The sequence below is a fragment of the Gorilla gorilla genome, chromosome 5 (assembly GCF_029281585.2).
Source record: "Gorilla gorilla gorilla isolate KB3781 chromosome 5, NHGRI_mGorGor1-v2.1_pri, whole genome shotgun sequence".
Taxonomy (NCBI): Eukaryota; Metazoa; Chordata; class Mammalia; order Primates; family Hominidae; genus Gorilla; species Gorilla gorilla.
The window spans coordinates 156,574,001-156,594,702 of NC_073229.2; the positions used below are offsets into that span (position 1 = coordinate 156,574,001).

Genomic DNA, 20,702 nt, shown 5'->3' on the forward strand with positions numbered 1-20,702 from the left:
GATTGCCCAAAGGGCTATGGGTTGGGGAGGGTTTGCTGGGGTGTAAAGAAATTGTTCAATCCTCCCACAGATAAAGGTGTTTTTGCCAGATCTTTGTAATAAGAACTTTGAAAATAAATAATAACGCAAAAGCTATTTTAAATGTTCTCTTTGCTATATTCTTTCTTAATAAGTCAAATGACTATAATTATTATTCCAATTAAAGTATAATTGCACTGTATATTGCATTAAAAAGTAATCCCTCTCTTTGCATGCATTTTTTCTGCCTCATTCACTCTTTATGCTGAATGTTAATCAGAACTGCTTCATATTTTTTACATTCCCATTTTTGAAGCTTTGATTTACAAAATAAAAAGGTAATTGTATTGGTCCACACAAAATAAAATTAATCCAAACAATTCATGGAAATTTCTGAAGTATTACATATCTTCTAAATATTTAATTTGAATGCACATAAAGATATTAATTTTTGCATGAAGTCTGAAAATAAGAAATCTCATTTAATATGCCAATAGGCAATTATAATCAGCCACCTATTCATCTTGATTTTAGAAATTTACAAAGATGAGTCCATTACAAATCAGATGAATTATATCCTAATATTCAGATTCATAATTCTTTCTTGTGTAATACATTTCTTCAAACATTTATCTGTTGTGTATTTTCAAACTTTATGGAGAAGAAAGTAAAATGTATTTATGGCTAAATCATACAAATTTTAAAGGTATCTTCAAAATGTTAAACTCAAACAAAAATGGATTTTATTGAAATTTTTGGTCTTATACATTTTTGGCTTCTAAAAAAGTAAAAAAGAAAAAACTAAAAAAAAAAACTAAAAAAATCAAAAAAGATTTCAAAAATATTAGAAAAAAGACTATATGACTTGTTTCTCTTATTCTTTAAAGTGCTTCACAAGTGTAAACATACAATTTATTCATGCATGCATTCACTCATAGATGCCTTACCGTTATACTCTTGTCATTTATGTCACATGTATGCAGCTCTCTGGTAAATTCAATTATTGTGTGTGTGCTATTTTCCATGGCATATTCTAGATGGTAATCTTGCTGAGCATCTTTTTTCAACTCTCTATTTGCATTTGTAAAATAATCCTGTGGAAAATATGGAAAAGAAAAATCAGGATACCTAAATACAGAGAGAAAAGAATTCATAGGACCTTTAAAGACAAAGTCTTGTTATCTAGAGTTATTTTATAAATCCCGGGAATTTCCAAGGGGCTGGAGTATGCCAACTGGGGAATCAGGTCCCTGGGAAACTAGTCCATCTTTGAACTTCTGGCCTTTCAGGAAAGCATAGTGTAGATTGATAATATCGTAGAGCATCAAGAGATGGAATGAATGAACATTTGATACCATTGTGTGCCTTTCCTTCTTTGGAAAAATTAAAAGAGGGACTATAGCACTATGAAATGTCTTACCGCAAAGTTTGCATTTATACAAAAGAAGTTTGATAACTAGTTAGCAGCAAAGCCAGAATCAGCCCTAAGGTCATCACTCTTTCCATTACAACTCCTGGTGGAGCCCCACTTCACCATTCATAAGAGCAAAGAGATCCGTCGGCAAGTGCGGATTATAGGCTGTTTCAATATGACTTTTAATGGCATATCCTTATTAAAATAAAATGCAATGGGAAATATGCAAAGAAACAAAACTAGTTGAATTACACGATATTGAAAAACTAGGGAAGTTTTGTTTTTGGGAATTAGCCATAATTTTTGTACTAAATTTGTTCAACGGTGTACCTATCACTTCTTTTTGAGACGGAATCTGGCTCTGTCGCCCAGGCTGGAGTGCGATGGCATGACCTCTGCTCACTACAAGCTCCACCTCCCAGGGTTCACGCCATTCTCCTGCCTCAGCCTCCCGAGTACCTGGGACCACAGGTGCCCTCCACCATGCCCGGCTAATTTTTTTGCATTTTTAGTAGAGATGGGGTTTCACCACGTTAGCCAGGATGGTCTCAATCTCCTGACCTCGTGATCTGCCCATCTCGGCCTCCCAAAGTGCTGGGATTACAGGTGTGAGCCACCGCGCCCAGCCAGTGTACCTATCACTTCTGGGAGGCAGACCAGTGCGGTGGAAAGAACATGGGCTTTGGAAGAAAATGACTAGGATGTGACTCCCAGCTGTACTCCTAAACAGCCTTGAAGAATTGTTGAAGTAAAACTCTGAAAGCTTAAGTTTTAACATTACTAAAATGGGGATAATATATACCTATTTTATAGATTTTGAAAAATAAATGAGATGGTATGGGCGGGGGCATAACTGCCTACATGGTTAGCGCCCATTCGATACATATTTTCTCATTTGCACCATAGTTTGGTTTTATCCCCAAAATATCTTCTTATGCCTTTTACCATTCGCCTACTCTGTTGAGTCATCAAAATCACAGTATTAATTTTTGTCACTTATAAAAGACATGAAATTTGCCTTAATTACTGCCTTTCTGGTTTTTCAGCACCTGATGATATTTTATTTTTGAGAAGTTGTACAGTTGATTTAGAATATACATGCTGAAACATAATTATAATTACTTTTGCTAACAGTAAAATTGTATTTGAAGAATTTATAGCTATGTTTGACTGAGAAAATGCAATATACAAGATAAAACCTCCCATTGTCTATAAAAGTCATACTCAAATAGATGGCATTTGGCATTTTTATTCCTAGCACCTTTGTATGGTAATTATAAGTGTGCATATGTTTCCCATCCAGGGTACCACATCTAGATTTTCTTTAGTATGTTAAACCCCCAAATTATTGGCAATGCAGAGTCTAACTCACCTTTCTTGACAATGGTAACAATAACTACAGCTTCTTATATGCACCAGGCCCTGTTTACACCTGTTACATGTATTAACTAATCTTCAAATCAAGTCTATCAGATAAAACTGTTTTTCCATTTTACAGATGAAGACATCAAAGAACAAAGAGGCTAAGCGACTTGCCCAGGATTTACAGCTAGTAAACGGAAAGGCAGGATTCAAACCTTGGCACTCTGGCCCCAGAGTCTGGATCCTTTTTCATTCTTCTACAGTGTAGTGGCCACTGCTGGGATACAATGGGTACACTTATTTTTGTTTATTTTTTTCTGTCTCCAGAAATTAGCTATGTCAGTTTTTCACATAAAATGTTACTTTTCTTCTGCCAAAGTTGAGGTTTGTCAAAATTCTTATTTTGAGAACTGGGTTGCAATTGTGAAAGCAATTTAAATGAAATACTCCTGTGAGTCTGTGATTTTCCCATTTTTCATCACATAGATTTTCAACATGTAAATGAAATAACAATGTCGGTAGACAATGAGAAATTTAGATCAGTTAACTGTGCCTTTTCACTGAACTCATATTTCATTACATGATCCAAGCAGTTTTTGCAATACAATACAAACTGTAATCAGTTCAAAGAGTAGAATAATTATCCGACTCTTGCAAATATGTTTCCAAAACCATTATTTCCACAAAATATCCAGCTGGTTTGCCAATTTTCCACTCATTCTATTTCCACTCAACAATACCAACTCCTTCCAGCTATTCCACCTTTTTCTGGCTTTTCAGATAACTTAGTTATTAGAAAATGAGAGAAACTTCACTCAACTTATGTTGATGACCCCTTGCGCCATCTGCCCTATGTAACCAAGCGAGTGCTTAATATTTAGAAAAGACAGCTGCCAATTATTTCAAAGTTCTGAACTCCCGGAAAAAATGCAGTTGTCTAAAAGAAGCTCATATCTTCAACCTTACTGAAGGAAAATATGGTTGGATCTTATTTGAAATAAAATTTAAATATGAACTAACCTAACCACCATGGTAATTCCACTATAATTTTTTTCACAGGCTGGGTGCAGTGGCTCATGCCTGTAATCCCAGCAATTTAGGAGGCCAAGGGGGGTGGATCACCTGAGGTTAGGAGTTTGAGACCAGCCTGGCTAACATGGTGAAACCCCGTCTCTACTAAAAATACAAAAACTAGCCGGGCGTGGTGGCAGGTGCCTGTAATCCCAACTACACGGGAGGCTGAGCTGAGGCAAGAGAATTGCTTGAACCTGGGAGGCGGAGGTTGCAGTGAGCCAAGTTTGCGCCATTGCACTCCAGCCTGGGTGACAAGAGCGAAACTCCATCTCAAAAAAAAATTTTTTTTTCATATTTTCCAACTTTGAGGTCCTATTTTGGAGGCAGATCTTCAGATTTGACTATAATACACCTTAGCTATCCAAATAATATTATTATTTAACATGTTTACTTCAGCTGGACCCTCACTAATGGCTGGAAATCCATGTTAATCTCTTGCTATTTTCTGAAGACACCTCCCAAAACAAATATTCTAAACCTTCTCTATGCAAGATTCCGAAATGTCCCCACCCTCAGCTTATGATCACACATCTCAGTTTATTGAGAGAATTTCAGTTATGATACATGAGAGCTCCCATTTTCATTCTTTCTATCCTAAAAAATATCTACTTTATGGAATCAAAATAAAAATACTGATTGTAAAAGAAAGCAGAAAAAGATTAAAAAAAGCAAAGATGGAATAAATAGAAAATAGATGTAAATGAAATGGAGAAACATCACAATAGATCCTACAGACACTAAAAGGTTAATAATATTATGCTTACCTTGAAGCCAAATAATTGGATCCTTTAGATGAGAAACAAAGCCCTTACAAGACAAAAACCAGCCAAAGTCATTCAGAAAAACAGAGGTACTCTGAATAGCTCTATAATCTACTCATGGGTAAAAATCTTCCTAAGAAAATTCTAGGCCAAGATGCTTTCACTTGGAATTTTACCAAATATTTAAGGAAGAGGTAATACCAACTGTTCACAATTTCTTCTGGAAAATGAAAGAGGACAGAACACTTCCTAACTCTTTTTTTTTTTTCTTTTTTTTTTTTTGCGACAGAGTTTCACTCTTGTTGCCCAGGCTGGAGTGCAATGGCATGATGTCAGCTTGGTGCGATCTCAGTTTACTGCAACCTCCGCCTCCTGGGTTCCTAACTCCTTTTTTTATACCAGCATTACTTTGTTACCAAAATTAAAGACACTACCAAAAAAACTACACACCATCATCACTCATGGACCTAGATGGGTATTTCCTTAAAAATAGAAAAAGAAACATTTCTTAGCAAATAGAAGCCAGCAACATAAAAAAAGAATAATATAGCATGATCGTGCAGAGTTGTCTTAACATTAGAAAATCAATCAATATGACTTAGCACATCAAAAGTCTAAAAAAGAAAAACCATATGATGAACCCAATAAATGCAGAAAAAAACAGTTTATAACATTCATCCACTGCAGAATCCCTCAGTAAACTAGCAATAGAAGGGCACTTCTTCAACCCTTTAAAGGGCACCTATAAAATACCTACAGCTAACATACTTAATGATAAAAGACTGAATTCTTCCCCCTAAGTTTAGGAACAAGTCCGGGAAACAAAGCAAGGCACATTCTCCACGTGGAAAGCCCTACAGGTGATTGTCCACCTTGAACAGTTTATTTCTGTTATTCCCTGACTCTATTTTCACCTCCCATTCTCTAACTAAGGACTTCAAAGTTCTGTCCTTAAAATTATATTTCTGTCTTCATATTTCACCATTTGGGAATCTCATCTGCTCCAATAGTTACAAATTGTCACCTTTATTCAGTATCACATATTCAAAAGTATTTTTCACTTGGAAGTCTTATTGTCATTTCAAATGCAATGGATCCAAAATTGTATTCATATTTTACTTGTGTTCCTGAATTTCTTTAATTACACTACCATTCATTCTCCTAGCTATCTAAATTCAAAACTGTAGTCTTTATTTTTCTTTTCTTTTTTGAGACAGGGTCTCACTTTGTCATCCAGGCTAGAGTACAGTGGTGGAATCACAGCTCACTGCAGCCTCATCCTCCTGGGTTCAATTTTATTTCTTGTAGAGATGAGTTTTCACCATGTTGCCCAGGCTGGTCTCAAACTCTTGAGCTCAAGTGATCTGCCTGTCTCAGCCTCCCACAGTTCTGGGATCACAGGTGTAAGCCACTATGCCCGGCCTGTAGTTTTCTTTCACTTCTTTCCTGTGACTCACATCTCCACACATAGCCCCTGCTTCTATCAAGTCTTCCTTTGAAAACAAACCTACCTTTTAGTTCTATTTCATTTTGACTGTTCCTATCTCCCACACTCTACATTTACATGCTCTGTCATAGTCTTCCTTGAAAAATCACCCTCAGTGTGTCATTGCATTTTATTCAACAGCATATAGTAGAAAGTCTATAATTTAGAGTCCAGGTTTCCTCACATTGAGCCTAACCTGGCTTTCCAGGTTACCTATTATCAATCTCACCACGGGACCTGTACTAATTTCTCCCTTCAATTACTCTGCCTTTTCCCAGCTCTTTGCTTTTGTTCACATTCTTCTTCCCTATCCCCCCTACTCTCTTCATTCAACTAAGATATCTTCTCCACTAACTCCACCTACTGAATCTCTTTTTCCCGCTAAGGCTCATGATTCTATTTCCCCTATGAAGTTTTCTTTGATCTTTCCAACCAGAAGTGATCATTCCCTGTCTGAATTCCTATTCCTCTACTTACATTCCCATGTAGCATGCAATCTATTTTAGGCATTGCCTTATCTTTTCAACCATGTGATTATTGCCTAGAATTCAAAAGTTAATCTTAGTATTTCAGTTATAAATTTGTGCCTTTAGAATACTTATTTACATTGTCAATGGAACAAAAAAAGGGGGGAAGACAATTATTTTCCCATTTGCTCTTAATTATATTTACACATGGTTAAGACCGGATATGGAATGTGTTTAACCAGATGCTAGAATGAGTTTGGGTCTGCATGATCTGTCATACAGACACATCTGGCACTGAAATCTGGGAATGTTGTTGTGACCTTTTAGCCCCTACATGCACATGAATCTTAGGAGACCGACATTAGTATTCAGAAAAAAAAGGGTTTATACATGCAACAACTATTTTAAATCCTTTTACACAAGGAGATAATCCCCTACCTATTTTAAATAAATAAGAAAAAAAATAGATCTAAGAGGGAGAAGTCATGTTTCAGAAGGTTTTCTGATGTTAATTTACATCCTCAGTACCTAACAAAGTGACTGGCATATTGAAGATGCTCGTGAAATACATGCATGTATTTGAAAAGGAGCATCCTGCTTTTCTTTCTGTTAAATCTAAATAAGGAGATAATTTTGAAAATAAAAGATAAAACACAAGAACCTATCATCTGATATTCACAGCTTTGTGGTATAGAAATAGTTTAACTTAATGGGACCAAAGTATTCCCCAGTAGTACCTTATTTCTTCTGTCTGTATTAAGAAAATACATGGACTGTAATCAAACACAGCCTTAATGCTGTCAATATTATACAACAGAAGTGGCATATTGGCCAATCTTAAAAGCACAATTAAATAAAGTAAAAGAAGAGAAAAAGGCAAAAAAAAATTGGGATCCTAAACTTCATAGCATTCAACTATTCTTGCCTAGAGGATGAAAAGCAGAAAAGAAAAGAGGGAAATAGAAGGAGAAAAAAAAAAGCAAGCCACTGAAAGAACAGTCAGCAATAAAACCATCAGTCTTGAGATTCAGATTGGTTAAACTGAAAAAAGTGTTAAATGAATTTAAGTCTCCTGACAGTCTGACAAAGGGACAAATGTTATTCAAGTGGATAATCAATGGATAGGTTACTGTGTTACTATCATCCTCTAGGAAAAATACTAGAGAATGAAACAGACACAGTAAAACATTGACCAATTAAGAGTTCGAATACAGGTAAAGTCACTTAGAAGTTGATATTCACAAAACCATACTGTATAGTACTTAACAGATACTTAAGAAAACTTCCTACATCATTTTCACTACATCTGATTTCACCTTTAGAATTAGAACCAAATGACATCCTCACCCACTCCTCATTTTATTTAGCAAATAGAATCAAATGCAGCTCTATTATGCACTCACGGTAAAGGCCATTCCTCAGCTATCTTCCTATGGTGCTTTATATTCCAGGATTTAAAAAATAAAAATAGAAATATTGATCACTGTGCACTCTCGTTGTCATGGCCTGATATCACAGTCATTATAAAAATGTAATTGTATAATATACGTATTTAACATGTCGTATACACATATCATAAACATACAATATTGATAAAAGTCACTCCAATTAAGAATCATTAAAATTAGACTTTATGTGGGTAAGAAGGATGGAGAGGATTCAGAGAATCATGATTCTGTATAAATTTTGTAAGAATTTAAGGAAAAAAGTAGATGTTTTTTAAAATGTAAATATAAAAGCTGATATACAGAAGTCATTCTCACATTTATACAGTATTAATGATCTGCAAAGTGAAATATACTTGAGGTAATGTTATTCTGTATAAATGGCTTTATGTGGCTGTCAGTCATATTCTAATTCAAACACTTTGATTTAGATCAGTTTCAATATGAATCATCACTGAGGTATGATTTTTTTGGTTTTGTGGATTATATTATGTATTTAGCTTGTTTATACATTTTTAGATAAAAATTACTTGTTACACCTGAAAATGAGTTAATAATTCAATTCCAATAATAAAGCTAGTTTTCAGTTGTACCGTAGACTATTACTCCTGAAACATGTTGTCACAAGATATTTTTTCTTTTGAACACTTCGTGCTTTGAAAAATGTATGAAATATATACTTGAGATTTCAAAATGCTATGTAGCAACAATAACATAAATTGCCATTAGAAGCTGATAGTAAGTTGACACCTGTTATTTAGCATGATAGCCTCAGTACTTGCTGTCACTTTCAAAGTGAGATAACATATACCAAAAAAACCTTGCTATGACCTCTTGTTTAAAAGCATGATGACACAGATGTTAAATTGGTTCTCACTCATTGTCAGCCTATTTTTCTCTCAAATAAAATCTTTGACTGGTGCTGTGTTACACAGGAGGAAGTAAAAACTCTTACGGGTATAATAAAAGATATGAATAGACCTTGGTTGAGCTTGGAAAACTGAATGTAAGCACAGCTGCAGGGAGATTCTTGAGAAAAATGTTACCATCTGTCATCATTTTCTTCAACAGGTGCTTGTAGTTTTTCTTTTTCTAAATCTCAAAAGCCTCGTTACTTCAAACATTTGTTTATAATATCAGTTTCTACAATAAGTGTTATGGTGGTTTAATAATATTGATAGTATAATAATAAATATTTTGTGTTAAAGGGAATCTTTGATCCTAAAAAATCACAGAGCTGTATAAACAAATTATATAAACACAATCTTCAGAGTTCAATATAAGCTGATCTTAATAAGTTATTTCTTCAGTAATCTTAGAAATTTAAGTGGAATGTCAAAATAGAAGGCACTTACCTTTTAGAAACCACTTCAGATAAAGCTGAAACTGTCTATGTCTAATAAGGGATCTGTTAAATACCTACTAAAATGCCAAAATATGAACCCTGTAGCTAGTGTTCCAATGAGAAAGAGGCCCACCTGAGCAACCTGTTTGTTCTTTAAGTGTCACCTTCTAAAAACGAACCTCCTGAATTTTCTCCCATACCAACTGTCTCATTTCAGTTGTCACGTAGGATAATGTAATACCTTGCTATAATTATAGAATCATGAAAGATACAGCATAAAATCAAAATTTTGACTCTTTATTTGGAATAATATATTTCAGTGGAAAAAACAATTTCAGACTACACCATCTGAATAAGATACTACTTTGCCTTCATCCTATCCCATCACCTTAATTTTTAAAAAATTTGGATGATGGCTGGGTGCAGTGGCTCGCACCTGTAATTCCAGCACTTTGGGAGGCCAAGGCGGGCAGATCACCTGAGGTTAGGAGTTTGAGGCAAGCCTGGCCAAAATAGTGAAACCCCAACTCTACTAAAAATACAAAAATTAGCCGGTTGTGGTGGCTGGCGCCTGTAATCCCAGCTACTCGGGAGGCTGAGGCTGGAGAATCACTTGAACCCGGGAGGTGGAGGTTGCAGTGAGCCGAGATCGTCCACTGCAGTCCAGCCTGGGTGGCAGAGCGAGATTCTGTCTCAAAAAAAGAAAAAAAAAAAAAGAATTATCTTAACTGGTTATGTCTATTTTTTGCAAGGAATAAATTTTGAAGTTAAAACTAGTTCTTTCCTTTATCCTTCCCTCTCTTCCTTCCTCCCTCCCTTCCTCTCTTCCTTCCTCCCTCCCTCTCTTCCTTCCTCCCTCCCTCTCTTCCTTCCTTCCTCCCTCCCTCCCTTTCATTCTTCCTTTTTTCCTCCTTCTCCCCTCTCCTTTCTTTCCCAAGCATATACTTTATTGAGTTACTATTCTTCAGACCTTATGTAGGGTTGAGGATACATGACTATACTGGACAGTAGACAATGGAACTTATAGTTTAGTTGGGGGGGACAGACAATTTCTAAAGAAACTTAAACAATAAAATATCCAACAATTTTTAGATAAATACTTACAGGAAAATAAAACATAACAGGGGGATCAGAAGGCTATTTCAGGGTGAGTGATCAGAAAAGTCACCACTGAGGCAATGATACTTAGGCTGAGAAGTAAACCACAATTAGGAACCATCCATGCAATGTGTGGAGAAAGTAGTTTCCAGGAAGAGAGAGTAGCTATTGAAAAGGGCCTGGACAGGAGGTTGGGTTATCCAGTGTGATGAAGCAAATAAAAGCCAGTGGGACTGAATTACAGTGCCCAAAGAGGTCCCTGAGGTCAGCAGAGATCAGATGAGGCCCTAAACATTGTGATAACTTACATGCCATTGTAGGGAGCTATAAGCAGCAAGTGGCATAATGTGTATCTGTATCTGTATCTCTATATTTCTGTGGCTTCCATGTGAGGAATGAGGAGAAGAAGGAATAGGAATGGTGATTGGAAGACACTCAGGAGCCTGGCAGTGGTCCTGCAGGTTCAAGCTTGAGTGGTAGTATCACTGCAGAGAGGTGGGCAGGTGTTAGATTTAGTTTCAAGGAAGAGTCAATAGAACTTGACGGTGGGTTTTATATATTGGATGAAGGAAGGAGCAGAAAGAAGGATGGCTTCTAATTTTTGACTGGAGCTAAAGCTAACAAGAAGTGACATTTGTAGAGATGGGGAAGCCTGGGAAGGAAATAGGCTGGAGTTAAGTCCGGTTAAGTTTAAGATGCCTACCCAGAGGGAAGGCCAGGAGGCAGAGAACATGTAGACTGTTCTTAGGTCAAAGTAATGTACCACCAGGGGAGGAGCTCAGGACCTCAGAAACTTCACGCTCAGCTTTGCTTTTGAAGCCCTCCACCTTCTTTTGAGTATATACCAGTCAGAAAACATTCTTTTCCCTCTTTTAATTATTCTTTCAGATTTCAAAACTTATACATAACAACTATAGAGAATTCAAAATATACTGAAATTATTATTATTATTATTATTATTATTATTTGAGACACAGTTTCCCTCCATCGCCCAGGCTGAAGTTCAGTGGCACAATCTTGGCTCCCTGCAATCTCTGTCTCCTGGGTTCAAGCGATTCTCATGCCTCAGCCTCCCAAGTAACTGGGATTACAGGTGCCTGCCACCATGCCTGGCTAATTTTTGTATTATTAGTAGAGGCAGGGTTTCACCATGTTGGCCAGGCTGGTCTCGAACTCTGGAACTCCTGACCTCAAGCAATCTGCCTGCCTTGGCCTCCCAAAATGCTGGGATTACAGGCGTCAGCCACTGAGCCCAACCAATATACTGAAATTAAAAACAGGAAAAGAGGCCGGGCGAGGTGGCTCACGCCTGTAAATCCCAGCACTCTGGGAGGCTGAGGTGGGCAGATCACGAGGTCAGGAAATCGAGACCATCCTGGCTAACACCGTGAAACCCTGTCTCTACTAAAAAGTACAAAAAATTAGCTGGGCGTGGTGGCGGGCGCCTGTAATCCCAGCTACTCGGGAGGCTGCGGCAGGAGAATGGCGTGAACCCAGGAGGCGGAGCTTGCAGTGAGCCAAAATCGCGCCACTGCACTCCAGCCTGGGCGACAGGGCAAGATTGCGTCTCAAAAAAAAAAAAAAAGAAAAAAAAAAAAAGAAAAGGCCAGGCGCGGTGGCTCACGCCTGTAATCCCAGCGCTTTGGGAGGCCGAGGCGGGCGGATCACGAGGTCAGGAGATCAAGACCATCCTGGCTAACACGGTGAAACCCCGTCTCTACTAAAAATACAAAAAATTAGCCGGGCTTCGTGGCGGGCGCCTGTAGACCCAGCTACTCGGGAGGCTGAGGCAGGAGAATGGCGTGAACCCGGGAGGCGGGGCTTGCAGTGAGCCGAGATCGCGCCACTGCACTTCAGCCTGGGCGACAGAGCGAGACTCCGTCTCAAAAACAAAACAAAACAAAACAAAAAAACAAAACAAAAAAAAACGGGAAAAGAGATGAAATACTCTCATAACCATTGTGATGATAATGATTCAATGCATATCTATCCAGAGACCAGGCAAACTTCTTGAGGCAGGTGAAAAAGCAATATAGACAGTTTTATAGTTGCTAATAAGTCTTCCCTTCCATTCATTTCCTGAATAACCTGAAAGTGTAAATGCAAAGTAATTTTAGCATCACACGTAAGTTGGAAGACAGGCTGAAGGAAACCTAATCCCAGCTCCCACCAAAGGAGAATTTGTCTCAAAAATGTTTTAAGAAATGATCACACAGTATTTAATACTTCCAGTGACAATGCTCATGTCTCACAATCTTACAAGGCAATCTACTCAATTTTAATATCTCTGCTTGTCAGAAATGTATTCCTTATAGTAAGCTAAATTCTTCTACTCTTTCATTATATTTATTGGGTCTTCTCTTCTTTCTTCTGGGGCTTAATAAGTAGGCACTAATCCACCTTTCCTGAGCAAGACTGTACACCACAACGCCAAAGACAATGATCATGTCTTTCTCATTGTTCTTTCTCCAGGCAAAATATTGCCAGCTGTTTTTTGTTCCTCAGGTACTCAGATTTCCCAAGGTTTCAACCATCCTTGTAATTCTTTGACATGCTCCAGTTTATCCACATGTCCATTAAAAGCTGTTTCCAGAAGGAGTCCTCTAGTGTGGTCAGCCTAAGATAGGGTGCTATGTCAATATTACTTCCTTTGATATAAACAGTAGAATTTTAGGCTAATATTGCATGTATCTGTTTGGCAGCCACATTGTATTGAGCTAATACAATATAGCTAATACGTCGAGCTTTTTCCTATGAATTCCAGTTAAGTACAATTTTATACTGTGTACATGCACAGATCATTTTTTAACAGAGTTGTTGAACTTTACTTGTATTCCCAATGAATTTTTAACTTTTAGTTTCCTTTTATTATTTTAGAATATCGCTATCTTTTAAGTCCTCATTATGTAACCTAATGTAGCCAGTCTATTAATAATGAGTTTGGGGCGGAGCACGATAGCTCACACCTGTAATTCCACCACTTTGGGAGGCCGAGGCAGGTGGATCGCTTGAGGTCAGGAGTTTGAGACCAGCCTGGCCAACATGGTGAAACTCCATCTCTACTAAAAATACAAAAATTAGCCGGGTATGGTGGTGCACGCCTGTAATCCTAGCTACTCTGGAGGCTGAGGCAGGAGAATCATTTTAACCTGGGGAACGGAGGTTGTAGTGAGCCAAGATTGCGCCACTGCACTCCAGCCTGGCAAAAAAGTGAAACTCCATCTAAAAAAAAAAAAAAAAAGAGTTTGGGTATGGGTTTAAAATATTTAGGATTATAACTAATTCAACTTTATTAGTACATCCTCTACAAGGATATAGTGAGAAACCCTGCAAAATACCTTACTATTACTCAGATGCACCTATATTTAATACCCTAATCTACAGGTCCAGGAAATCAAATGCAAAAGAAAATGCAGTCTTGTATAATCTGTGTACTGAAACCATACTGGTCTCTAGTCATTAATGATTACAAGGTGTTCACAAACTAATTACTTCAAGTTTGACTTCGAAGTTTTTTCAAAAATTACTATAATCTCTCTCACCTATATATTTAGTGGAGACCTTTCCCCTAAGTTCAAAAGCTGGAATATTTGTCTTCATGTGGTCTTCTGACCATCCTCTCATTACACTAAGCGATTGATTCATTATATCTTGTATTTATTAAGTATTTTCAGTATGTCACATACTCTCCTAAGAATTTTACATGCCTATTTCATTTAATCCTCACAAAAGCCCATGCATTAAATATGATCTCCCTTCTTCACAGAAAGAAACTGTCACTTAGGTTAAGGAGTTTGCCAAGGGCCACACAATGAATAAGCAGCAAGCAGTGCTGGGATTCACACCCCGTCTAGAAGATTTCCTGCTGTTTACCGCTCAGCAGATATTTATTGAATATCTGCCAAGCACATGGAATCATTCCTGGTACCTCTAGAAGATTTGGCAGCATTGACACAGTCATCAACTTGCAAATGTTCCTTCCATACTCTAATAAGATACTAATTATCCACCACTGCTGTTACTCTTCCTCCTCCTCCCTTCTGCAACTATAGCTTGAGGGCATTTCACTGCTTATTAGTAACCTTGGAGAATGGAGAGGAAAGGGAAGGGAAGGGATATCTATTTACATAACTGGAAAGACGCTGGAGAATTTTTCAGAATAAAAAGGGGGTCCATTTTGTTACTGTTAATTCTAATAAAAGATTTTGGAGAAGAATACTTCTCTTGGCTTAAATACAAGCCTAGAATTACCTAGGACTTTCATTTACTAATGAAATGAAATAACATTGCTTTGACGCCCTGTGACTACACACAACTGTTAAATTTTAAACTCTGTGTGTGCAGTTATTCATGTTGCTTAGAAATACAGCAGCTGGTACCGGTTGACAAAAGGTGTGTAGGAATGGGAGAGGGCTATGAGGATGAAAGAAAGGCTCCTAGTTCAGAAAATTTTGAAACACACCTCTACCCTCAGTTCAACAGTTGCTGTGTCAGTCCATAAATTATTATTATTATTATTTGGGGGACAGAGTCTTGCTCTGTTGCCCAGGCTGGAGTGCAGTGGTGCAATCATAGCTCACTACAGCCTCAAACTCCTGGCTTCAAGTGATCCTCCTGCCTCAACCTCCTGAGTAGCTGGGATTATAAGCATGAGCCACTGTGCCCAGCCCTCACTATATAAATTAGAGAAAATACTTACTCATTAAGCTTATCCCAGAAGGGTTTCCATGCCAGGAAAACCCAGCTTATTTTCCTATCTTAAAAAATAATCTTAAATGTGCAAGCACATGCTAGCCCTTGTTTAAAACATCAGATGGTCACTCTGAATGGCTGTGTATGGAATCTTGCTTTGTATCCCCATGTCCTATGTCTGCAATTTTCCATGCTTCTGCAGGTCGAATTGCCTGATTCCTATCAAAGAACCTAACCATATAAGGTCAGTAGTTACTCAGCTTGGCCCACATTGGAATCAACGGAGAAACTTGAAAAATATATTAATGCCTGTGTCCACCTCCCAAGGATTGTGCTTTGACTGGTGGGGGATGGGGTTGCCTGGGCACTGGAATTATTAAAACATCTCCAAGTGATTCTAATGTGCAGATGAACTTGAAATTTTGACATAGGAATAAAAAGTATCTTTCCCAGTCTCACTTCTCTATTAACTCGGCCTGCTCATGACTGGACTGCAATCTGCCATAGCATGAACTCATCTTGGCCCTATCCAAAAGGATCTGGGTCTGCCAAGTACCAGGAGGCCTAGTGTCTACCTGGTTACATCTATCATGAGTTTCCTTTTATAAGTGAGGTTTCAATGTATAAACTTCATAGAAAAAAAAGGCAGAAATTTAGTTTTTCCTAAGAAACTTGAGATTTCAAAGTTTTAGTTTAAAAATTGCATGAAAGATGGAAATCTTCCTCAGGCATACATTTTTGTTGATCTATCTTCTCAAAGGCCTTTAGCTCTCTAATATTATTGAAGATGAGAAATAATACAGAATATAAGAGAAATACATCCACGCCTAGTACTAAGAAAGAAACTTCTATAAAATCACCAAGTCTCTAGATCAAAGCTTGAAAGACTCTAGCTGAGCTTACTAAACATCTGTGTAACAATGCCACAGAAATAGAAAACAGAGCTCATGCGGTTCAGACACATTTGAAAAAAACATTAATTATATTTTCCCCAGGTAGGTAGTTTCCTGTATTCAAGGTCTACTGAGTTCTTTGATGCCTATGCCAGATCATCTTCTTCATAGCACATAATGCTTTGAATTGTACACACTATGGTTAACGTCGAAAGACAACCTTCAAAACTTGGGACACTTGTTTTCTTTCATGTTTTGAGTATCAGCATCCTGATCTCAAATAGCCACACAGACACACTGCTTATCACATCACTCCGTTTTAATTATCTGCACAGCACTTAGCACTTTCTGATGTTTCTCTTGCTTATTTATTTGTTTAATGCTACCCCCACCACCACAATACGGGCTCCATGATACCAATGGTTTTATCTCATTCAATGTTGTGTCCCCAGCATCTCGAAGTGTTCAATAAACATTCAGTGAATATTCAGTAATGAACATTCCAACATTCTGAGTACTTTCCTGAAACAGTCATATGACAGCCACAGACAATTTCCATGCTGTGTGACATGAAGGCCTACATTTATACACCTACAAAATGAGAGTAATAAGATATTGACCTCACAGGACTATCACGAGAATTGCATGAGAACACACTGTAAGGTATGGCATATGATGACTGAAAAATCATATGATGACTGAAAAATCATAAAAATCATATTATGGAAATGTGTCAGTGTGCCATTTATAGTGGAATAAAAGCAGTAAGAGAAATGCCATGATTTCATTTTGTCAATTTGTTTAAAATGTATCTGATTATACATGTTCTTTCACTATTTAGGAGGAAAATTAACATATGTTTTTATGTAAGCTACAGTTTGCTTTCAGGAGAAGAAGAGTACCAAACTGGGACTCAGAGGAATAAATCCAGGCTGCTGATCTGTATGGCCCAATAAGCCATTTAATAGTTACCTAAGGATTAGTTTTCTCACCTGAAACATTGAGGGGAGAGGCAAGGAAAAGTAGGAGGGTTGAGGGGAATCAACCGAAGTATGAGCTCTTAAGAGGCAGCGAGTAAATACGCAAAACATCAATATTTAGCTCATAAAAGAAAGAATGGCGTCAAGATTTTCTCACAATGTTTGGCTAAATTAGATGAATAAGATAGACCTTCATAATAAATTAACTCTGATCTATACATTATTTGTATGATACTCAGATATATAATCCCTAGCTTACAGTTAATAAAAATTATCCATTTGAAATTATTTTTGCAGACATTTTTGTGTATATGCTATATGGTGTCCTTATGAACAGCTTTTTTTTTTCTACTGAAATTTAACAAGTTAAAAAGAAATAGATTTAGAAGAAGCTTCCTGGAGAAATGTTTTTCCTGTTCAAAAGTTCTTTACCAGTTTTTTTTAAGTTACAATAAAAAGCATTGTGAGTCATCCATACGCAGTATTTTTTATTACGTATGGATCAAATACTTCCAGAAACATGACAATGTGTAATGAATTCATCCCTTTCACCAGTAACTTTATTTTAATATGGCTCTATTACAAATGAAAAATCAATAAACCACCATTCAGTTTCTTTGAAGTAGACTCTTGCCTCTCCTTCCAACACTCTAGAAATATGCCATTGGTTGCCTAAAGCCTTGAACTTCGTTTGTCAATTCAGGTGCATTGTTTCCTTGGCTGTTAGGTCTGCCTGTTTCCTTAGGCTAATTATGAAATCATCTGCTCTGCCAGGAAGAAGCATACAGCTGAAGAGCATCATCCTGTGTTCCAGTATTACTGTGGAGCATGTGTCCTTATTACTAATGCACAAAGCACGACACTTGGAGAGGTCTCTTCATTGCCTGGAAATTGGGGGGCATAATCTGAAGACTTATAAATATCTCTTAACAAAGCACCAGCTGAGCTGTGTCAGGGTTGCACACTCTCTTCATCTCTCCCTTACAGCCTTTCAATTTGCTTTCCAAACATTTCTTTGTTGCCGTTGGCTGGGGTGTGCTTAAAAGAAGCACATCGTTAACCACAAAGAATGCTCACTGTTTTCTGTGAGTTCAAATCAGTTCCAAGCACTTCCTCAGCAAGTGGCCCGGCAGCAATTACCCTGCTGCTGAAGACACTTCGCATCACAGGCCTCAGTTTTTGAGACAAGCAAGCAAGGCTGTAAGAAATGATAACAAATGTTTCAGCCTCCATTCACCAGCGATTTATACCCCCATAAGAAGGGTGAATCAATTTTCGTGCAAATTCAACAGGCATATTCAACAACATTGCTCTCTTTTCTAATTCACACAAACTCAGCATTCATCAGCTGCATTACTTGCCTCAAATGGGCACTCACAGTTGCTAAATGATTCGGGCGGGGGTGGAGTTGCTCTGTGTCAAAAAGGGGCAAAGAACAAGGAAAGGACATGAATCCATCAGGGCAATGAGAGCTGAACTGATTCACTGAGACAAAATAGTGAGGTTTTGAAAAGCCAGTGCAAAAGGAGATGGCTTCCCACCTCACCCTGACACTTCTGTGAAAGACGGTGTAGAAACTGACCTCGGCAGCATTCAAGGGAAATGTTTCCACAAGCATGAGCTGCTCCAGAACAATTTATCCAATAGATTATGCTGAGATAGGCTTCACTTTACAACCACATTTCTCTCTTTTCTTTCCCATCTTGATCATACCTGTTAATATCCTCTTTGCGGAAATATCTCCAGAAGGAGTCAAAAAGGTTAAAATGGGCAGCGCACATTTCCATATGCCAGGTCCCTGGATAGAGTTTTAAAGGGCCTGTGGCCTTAAGTAAAATCTGATTTCTTAACTCCACAGGTCTGCAGGTAAATGTCACACTGCCCTCTGGAGGTAGTCTCATTGGATCTAACCTTGAATTAATGATTGCCAGCTACTGAAAAATATATGGTTGCTGAATTTCAGAAGTCTTTTTCTAGGGTGGAGAGGGTATAGAATAGGAGGACAGTTGAAAAATTACCAACTGCTTCCAACTCCTTGTGAGTGGAGTGAGTGTGTGTGTGTGTGTGTGTGTGTGTGTGTGTCAGACAGAGAATGGGGTGGGAAAAGGAAAGGAGAATAAGTAAAGATTGCCCCCAATTTCAGTAGTGCCAAGAGAGAAAGGATGCATGTAGACAGGAAGCTTCAAGATGGCTGACTAAATGCATCTGGTACTCACCTTTTCCAGAGAGAGGAGCTAAAATAGCAATTAGATAATCACATTTTGAATAGATCATCTGAGGGAGAATACTGGAATTCAACAGAGAAGTGATGGTAAGCACTGAAAGCAAGGAAGGAGAGGGAAGGAAGGAAGCCGGCTTAGCTGGGATCAGCTGGGAGCCCGGAGAGGCTCCTTAATGTGAGGAAAGGGTAAGTGAGAGACACCAAGTGGTCCACATTCCTGCCACAGAATTCTACAATGCTAGCCATAGGAGAGCCCCTGGACTCTCATGGGCCCTGAGACTCACAGAGAACTGCCTAGAGATCACATAATGGCATTGTTCTAGACAGGGAGCTCATGCTGAGTCCTACAAACCCCCAAGTCCTAAGCAGCTGCAGCACTGTGCCATTATGAAAGCCCCGCCCCTGCCAGAATGTGTTCTGCCTGGGGGCCCAAGAGATCCTGCACCTCCATATCCCTGGAGCCCAACTGACACTCATCACCCACAGACACCACTGCTGGGCTGAGGCAGGAGCCACTGGAAGTGACCTTGCCACCCCAACAAAAAGGCAGCTATACATTTTCATGTGCCATCTGCAGGACTGAGGACCAGCTTGCCCAGTTCATCATGGACATCACCAACACCAGCACTGACCACTTGGGTTCCAGAAAGTTGTCCCACCACAGCTACTGCCATTGCCACAGCATACCTGCTACCCAGAAGCATGATAACCTGCCCATCCTCCTGACCCACCATGATATTCCCAGCACCTGGAGAGGCTAATGCTCAACCCACTGCTGCCACCACTGAGGCCCAAAGACTGGCCCACCTAATGTCCTAGTTCCCAGCAAAACTTCACCACAACCTCCACTAATAATCACACCCTAAACCACTGAGGAAATCACAGACACCACTGACACTGTTTACAGATGGAAAAATTACACAGAGACTATACAATCACCCACACCTAGAGTCAAGGCCAAAGTGCCCTACCCAGCCAACACCATAGATAAATCTTCAAGAAATGTCATCCCCTATGAAAGCAAATTCAAAAAACTGGAGCAACTGTTATATCAGATGCACAAATGATCAATGTAAGGACACAAGAAGCATGAAAAAATAAGGAAATATGGTATCTCCAAAGGCACACCATAATTATCCAGCAACAGATTCTCATCAAAAAGAAATTTAAGAAATACCCCCCAAAAAAGAATTCAAAATACTGATTTTAAAGAAGCTCAGTAAGACACAACAGAATACTGAAAAATAATGCAAAGAAACCAGAAAAGCAATTCAGGAAATAAATGAGAAATTTACCAAAGAGATAGATGTCATAAAAAAAGAGAACCAAACAGAAATTCTACAACTGAAGAATTCATTGAATTAAATAAAAAATACATTCTAAAGTTTCAACAATAGCCTAGATGAAGCAAAAGAAAGAATCTCAGAACTTGAAGAGAGGTATTTT

The 20,702-nt window shown here is 38.2% G+C and overlaps 1 protein-coding gene across 1 annotated transcript in view; it reads right to left on the reverse strand.

Moving 5' to 3' along the window:
• The window catches only part of MOXD1 (monooxygenase DBH like 1), a 104,264-nt gene that overhangs the window by 76,760 nt on the left and 6,802 nt on the right, over positions 1–20,702 (reverse strand). The window contains exon 2 of the mRNA XM_019030208.4: positions 966–1,112. Coding sequence (XP_018885753.1) covers positions 966–1,112 — 147 coding nt within the window. The remainder of the gene's footprint in view (positions 1–965; positions 1,113–20,702) is intronic.